We start from the raw sequence: 7,500 nt of genomic DNA, 5'->3' as shown, positions 1-7,500 counted from the left end.
TTGCAGTATTTTGATTCAAGAGTCAGAAATGACAGCTTTATGGTTCAAGGAAAACGAATAACTTTGCTAACGCCACCTAGCTGCCTGGCTAACTAGCTGAAATGCCACAGTAGTTGACAAGCTGGAAATTAGCATAGTGTACGACGAGGTAAATGTGAATAACGCTAACATTAACAGCGTTTGCTATCAAGTTTAATAAACGGACAATATAAGTATGGAAGAATCATTAACAAAGCTGAGGTTAAATGGCTAGTGTATTGTTCCCAATGACTTAACGTAATCCAGTGTTTCAATAAGTCGTTACCTATGTGAATACTGTCATATAAAACGACGTGACATTCCATGCAAACTGGCATGTTAACTAGCTGGTGTGCTAAAGTTATTGTAATAGCCCAATTTATGAAGAAATGTTGTTATAACGTTAGCGAAGTTAGCCTTGAGTTGTTTATTTGCTATCCTAGCTAGGTACATGAACGTGATGGTTTGGAAGTGACTGAGGTTGATTCCGTGAATTTGAGATCCAATAAGGGAAGTCAGTCTGGTGCGGTCAGCTGTCACTTCAGCTAACTCTACTCCTCTTCCCTAGCCTCAAGTGACCGATCGTATGCAAAACTGTGGAATAGATTCGTCCAATGATTTGGACACATACAGCAGTTATGCAATTTCGAAAGCGCTTCTGTGACAACACTGTCACGAGCGAAAATGACCCCATTGCTTTATTAGGGTAGTTAAATCAAATCTAAGTTGCACCGGTACGGATCCTGACGAGCCGTGTATAATACTCGGTTAAACGCTCAGGTGGCTTTAAAAGATCATAGCTTTGTGTGTTAATGTCATTTGTCGTTGTTGCGCCACTTGCGCGTCTGTGTTCTCGTTTGTTCAAGGTGTTTCCTTGATTGTGTTCCAGAGTGTCATGTGGGACTAATAGGGGGATGAGCAGTCATGCTTGCTACCCAAACACCAGAAATTGGCCCGGACACCAAAGAAGTGAAACAGGTGAGTGATCTTTTTACTGGATCTTAGCTGATACGTTACTATGTGATTTTAATTAGGTAATGATAGTGTTATGTATTTTTAAGTAGATCATTGGTAAATATGGCGAGGATGAGGCTCAGTCCATATCGCCCATTACAAAAAGAGTACTTGTAAGTAAACACGACCAAATTCAACACTGTCATTACAGATGTGAGAGAAGAGTGGGGTATTGATTTAGTTGTTGTTCTGCTTTTGAATCTGTTTTTTAAGTTCTTCCAGAGCATCCGAACTGCAGCACACTGCAAAATATATCCTCTGGCAGCATATCTAATGAGTGTAGAATCCTCCAAAACACGTGTAAAACCATGTAAAGATCATAGTTAGTATACATTTAAATCAAGATGCACAGCCATAAATACAGAAGACCTCAGTTTTCCATGTGGAAAAAAGGCAGACATGTCCTTACAAATGTGTCAAGGAGGGGGAGGGGTCAGTGGTGATAGAGGTCACATGATGTGAGGTCAAAGAGTTCTATTCTGGAATGTTCTGCTGCTATAGAACAGTGCTTTTTGTGATGCATTTTATGGGTCATGTATGTTTATGCATTGCGCTTGTGATTTAAAAGATATGGTGAGCGGCCATATACACACTTGCGTAATCCAGCCATAAATACAGAACAGACCTTCTCCTTTGTAAAGCAAACAAAATACTCATGGCTGACATGTCAGCAAAATAGGGACACCCTCAGTTCTAGGCCTGTGCTTAAGGTGAAGACAATAGGAGCAGGATAACGGATTTCTGGTCCAGTGTAGGATTCAGTGGCAGTGGTGAGGTTACAGATTGCAACCAGCTGAATACCCCTCCTTTGCCCATCTCTATCTGCTCAACTCTGTGCAGAGCTTATCTGGTGGAGTTTGCTCTGTCACACTGCAATCTATCGCTCGTAGCTTGATTGTTCTCTCCTCTGTTTGTCTCTTGTTTGAAAAAAGCGTCTGCTAAATGACTGAAAGCAATGTAAATGATCATCACAATCTCAAACAATGCCCACTCTTCTAAAGGATCTGTTGCTCTTGGATCATCATTGATTGAATCACGATTGGTGGCAGTTAGGGATAGGGAACAATGTGATAACCAGAAAAAAGCGGAAGAAATGGTGACTGAAACTTAGATGTTTTGAAATCAATTTGTGAGGTCTTCGGAATGCAAACCAAATTAGTGAAAAAGCTGTTGGTACAAAGTCGTCTTAAAAATCACTTCCTGCATAACCTCAGCTGCAAGGTATAGACTCCAAAAGAGTCAGTCCTTCCACCCACCCCCCCCCCCACACACACACACACACACACACTCAATCAGTCAGTCCTCTTTTCAGGCTCGGCATGTTTAGCTGTGTGTGAGTTCCCATAGGATCAGCTGACCTCAAGTGATCTGTGAGTAAACGTATGGCTCATATTCACACGGCTAAACACACACATTCCCCACCAAGGGCCACCACAGTCATACACACACACACACACACACACACACACACACACACACACACACACACACACACACACACACACACATGTCTTTCCATGCTCCTGTTTCTGTTTTATTCTAATTCAGTCTTTTTATGATGTTTAGTTTCCGCTAAAAGAGTGTAAAAGGGAGTTTCCACAAGTCTGATGTTTTTTTCAGTGTGTGTGTGTGTTTGTGTGTGTGTGTGTGTGAGTGTGTGCGTGTGTTCTCATGTTATTCTTGCTCCATGTGGTGGGTATTCCATATAGAGGAAGACCTGTAGTTCTTTTCTATATCTTTTCGGAGGTGGGTCCGTGGAAAAGAGAAGTAGATGGTTGTTGATGTGTTTGTTACTGTTTGTCATTCCACTGAGCACACACACACACACACACACACACACACACACTCTCATAGCAAGATAGTTTTATGTTCTGTCAGATGCAGGGAAATGTGTGTGTGTGTGTGTGTGTGTGTGTGTCTGGGGTCTGTATTGTTCAGCTCAGTTACCATGAGCAGTTACCATGGAAGCGTGCCTAATGGTTAAAACCATATCCTCACCAGCCCAAGAGTTAATCTGTCTGCTCTGCCCTTTCTAAGTTACTGTGGATATGAGTGTGTGGAAGTGCAGTAGTGCAGTGACTGTGTTGATGTGCATCCATGGGGTACAGCATTAAGTGATTTATTTATTTAATGGAATCTTTGTGGCAAACAAGGTGAACAAGGTTCTTACAACAGTTAGCCATGGTACCAGGGCCTAACTATCCAACCCTCCGTCAAGAAATCCAACCAATATCCAGCATTATGTTTATTTTATTTATATAATTATTTGTATTGCTGTTTTTTTTTTTTTTAACCTGCAAGTTTACCTGAGCCTGGTCCTGGCAAGAGTCATGAGTGTGCTTTCACTTCCTGTTTGTAAGTTTAACTTCCTGTTTCCTGGCCTGCAGTGGATCAAAGAGAAGATCGCCCAGACCATCAAAGCCCTACAGAAGCGCTACGTGGCAACGGACACCGCGGTAACCAGCGAGGATGCGGAGGTCAACCTGCTGTGCTGTGCCCTGGAGGCTGTCTTCATCCACGGCATCAAGAGCAAATACGTCAGATCAGAGGTCAGAGGTCGCGGGCGGAAAGGGGGCGGCAGGGACAGTGTCCTCCCCCAGCCGGACTTCTGGGGGCTGCTTAAGTCTGTCACTCACAGGTAGGTTGAACATGACGGGGTCACACACACCCAAGAAGCAGTGAACTCGATGACTCATTCTTACACATTATGACTGTCCAGACATCAACTTACTTCCCGCACTTCTTGTCACTGAAAACGGTGGTTATAGCCTCGATACATTCCAGTATCAACTGTTGTGTGAAGATTTTCTGCCCTTTCTTACACTTCTATAAGATACCCATTTACTTCTTCACTGATCTGGCCCTGATCTGGCCCTGATCTGGCCCTGATCTGGCTCTGATCAGGCTCTGATCTGGCTCTGGTCTGATCTGACTGATACGGTGGCTGGAGTCCCAAATAATTTCATAGTCAACAGTTGTGTAGATTTTTTCTGGGTTTCTAGCACTTGTGTAAGAAAACACACTGGTTCCGGGCCTCTCAGTGTATTATGCAATAATCTCCACATGAAACTAAGAGTTTTGCAAATGGTCTGTCAGGGTTGTTTAGTCACAGTGCTACAGGGAAGGGCAAGGGCACGAAGGAGAAAGTTATAGTCTGTGTAAATGTGAAGTTGAACTCACACCGGTTGGCTTTCAACATCAGCAGCATTAGGTAGACCTACACCTGTGTTTTTTTGTGTTGTTCGTAACATTTCATTACGTCCTCAGTTTCACGTTTTACAGACTTTCTCTATGCCAACTGTGGTGCTATCGCCATTTACAACCCAAGCCTGCTGGCTGTTAGCTAGTTAGCTTGCTGGTTTGACACAAAAGCTTTGTAATTCTTCTTTAATCTGTGAGGGAATCCCCTTAGTATTAGTCATATAAAGTTACACTTGGATGACCAGATGGGTATGAATAAGACAAAGAAGGCCAGTGTGCTTGTCCCTCCAGCGTGAAGTCAATTACTGTACAGAAACACAGGAAGCAACATAGGAAAAAACCTCACACACTCTCTGCACACACACACACACTTGCTGCACTCCCAGTCGGCACACACACACACTCGCTGAACTCCCAGTCGACACACACACTCGCTGTACTCCCAGGCGACACACACACTCGCTGTTTTCCCAGTTGGCACACACACACACTAGCGGTACTCCCAGTCAGCACACACACACACTCGCTGTACTCCCAGACGGCACACACACACACACACACACACTCGCTGTACTCCCAGGCGGCACACACACACTCGCTGTACTCCCAGGCGGCACACACACACGCGCTGTACTCCCAGTTGGCACACACACACACACTCGCTGTATTCCCAGTTGATACGCACACACAGTGCTGTACTCCCAGTCGGCAAACACACTCACTGTACTCCCAGTCGACACACACACACTCACTGTTCTCCCAGGTATACTGCTGAAGTGTTCTACTCATGAGCAAAGGTCTTTCTCTAACCCTACTGATAGAAAGGACACAACGTTAATAAAGCTTTAAAAGATGTACAAGTCGTTGTGCGAACGTTGTACATTTTTCTTTCATTCGCGTGACAACGGCCCACCCCTATAATGCACTGAAGTGCTGACTTTTACAGAGTTTATTCCTTTAGTTGTTATGTCATAAACTTTGAACCAGATGGGCGGCTGTCGTCTGAAGAACATTGACCTTTGACCTGTTCTGAGCTCTTTTCTAGACCATAGGCCTAGGGAACCACTCCCCTTTTGTCACTCCTCCCCACCATTAAGCGGGATTAGTCCCCTTGATACTAGCAGATGCCGTAGATCATGAACTACAGTTTTAGACAGGGTTAGGTAAAGGCCAGATATTAACCCCAATGACCTCTGTAGGAATTGATTTGACTTTGTCGTTTCATTCCAGTTTTCCATTGTTGGGCAGATTAACCTGTTGGCCAGTCTTTGTGTAGTTTGTAACCAAAGGCTCGGAGTGCTTGGGGCTTTTTCAGTCAACACAGATCTCCATTTCCTTGTTATTGTTATAGTTGTCTAAACATCGCTGGAACTTTTATTTCTTGATGTGTTTTTCCATGAAAAACCAGTTGAACTGCTTAGTAAGGTGGTATTATGTATCAGAGTGATTGTACATTGGAGAGGTATTCAACAAAAGGCCATTCTTCTGACCGATAACATCAGTGGAAACTACCTAGAAACCAGTGCCTCTCTTCTTTAAACTTTGTACTTCAATCTCAATTAATTTTGTGGGTTACGTGTTGGACAAGCATAAGTTAATTAGGTCTTTCAGTAATGCAGCGAATTATTTCCGTATTAATCATTTAAATGAAGCATACACTGCTGTTCAAAAGTTTGGGCTCAATTAGAAATTACTTTGTTTTTGGAAGAAAGGCTAATGAAGGATTCTTTGACAAAAGCAAAAGTTTGATGGACACAATTTTTTTTTTTTTTCATAAACAATAATCATTATTTCTAACCGTTTCAGTGACTATATTTTCTTTTTATCGTATTTGTTTTCATGGGGAAAAGGACATTTCTGTGTGACCCAAAACAGTGACTGAACTGTAGTGTACTATTCTGCTCTGATTTCACGTCTGTTTCTATATGACTGGATATATACTCTAGCCAATGATAAAGAAGGACTTTGGTCTATTTCCTGTGTCTCCTGCCAGATCCTGTGATACTGTAGATGAATGTTTGATGATCTGATTTTAATAATCTTTATTTCCTGGGCCTCCTCTCATAAATGTGATTCTGTAGATGAATGTTTGATGATCTGATTTTAATACTCCTTCTTTCCTGTGTGTCTTTTTAGAGACGTGATTCTGGAGCTGGAGCGCCTGAGCTTCATCAGTTCTGGGGTGGGCCGCTGCCGGGCCTGGGTCCGTCTGGCGCTGAACGACGGGCTGCTGGAGTGCTACCTGGCCTCTCTGCTGAGGGAGGACTCCAAGCTCTCTGGGTATGTAACACACACACACACACACACACACACACACACACACACACACACACACACACACACACCTGGCCTCTCTGCTACGGCAGGACTCCAATCTCTCTGGGTATGTAACACACACATTTAGGGACCTATGGGTATTTATTACACGGCTCTTCTACGCTTAGGGAGGACTCACTCATTCTCTGCAGAGAGAGGACCTTTATATTGTTACTTTTGGAAAATGCATTCATTTCCTGATATGTCATCTGTGTGTATCCTTGTCTGGGTGAGTAGAGGGGAAATGGCCAGTCATAGACTGGTGAATGGCACATAGCAGTGAACTACAGGCAAGTGTTGCCTCTCAGTAACAGCGTTAAACATCCTGGTCTCCCTCATTCTTCTCCCCTGTATTGTCTCTCAGTTATCATCCCTAGCCTGTCTAATGGACTGTGCTCTGTGTTGTTGTAGGTATTACCAGCAGGGGGCACTGCTCCTGGACCCAGAGGACCGTGAGGTGCTGCTGAGCCTGCTGCAGGGCCTGGCCTCCCTCTCCTTCCAGCTCTCCTACAAGTCGGCCGTGCTCAACGAGTGGACCGTGACCCCGCTGGCCCTCGCCGGCCTCTGCCCTCCTCTGCCCACCGACCTCACCGCAGCCGGACGCCGCCCGCCCCACCTGGCCAGCAACGGCAAACGCAAGGAATCCTGGGACACGGCCTCGCAGTCCTCGTCCGGGGGTTCCGACGCGGGGGTGGGGGGTCGTGGTGGTGGCGGGGGCGGGGTGGCGATGGAGGAGGGTGCGGAGACGAGGTCGTCCAATCAGAGCCTGGATACGGCGGGCTCGTCTCAGCTGTCCTCCAGTCTGAGCTCCGACAGCCTGCTGCAGGGGACGGAGAGAGACACGTGGGACATCAGCCATGCAGTCAAGAGAGCATACAGAGAGTGAGTGTGTGTTTGTTTGTGTGTGTGTGTGTGTATGTGTGTGTTTAAAAGTATGTGAAGGCATTTTAG

General features: G+C 44.9%; 1 protein-coding gene across 1 annotated transcript in view; it reads left to right on the top strand.

Annotated features, from left to right (window-relative positions):
* plekhm1 (pleckstrin homology domain containing, family M (with RUN domain) member 1) overlaps positions 1–7,500 on the top strand; it is a 19,286-nt gene that overhangs the window by 316 nt on the left and 11,470 nt on the right. The window contains exons 2-5 of the mRNA XM_080833893.1: positions 908–996; positions 3,420–3,670; positions 6,370–6,513; positions 6,961–7,431. Of these exons, the coding sequence (XP_080690019.1) occupies positions 943–996; positions 3,420–3,670; positions 6,370–6,513; positions 6,961–7,431 (920 nt within the window). The 5' untranslated portion in view covers positions 908–942. The remainder of the gene's footprint in view (positions 1–907; positions 997–3,419; positions 3,671–6,369; positions 6,514–6,960; positions 7,432–7,500) is intronic.

Source organism: Sprattus sprattus, assembly GCF_963457725.1.
Source record: "Sprattus sprattus genome assembly, chromosome: 3".
NCBI classification, from domain to species: domain Eukaryota; kingdom Metazoa; phylum Chordata; class Actinopteri; order Clupeiformes; family Clupeidae; genus Sprattus; species Sprattus sprattus.
This window is presented reverse-complemented; position numbering and strand designations above follow the sequence as displayed.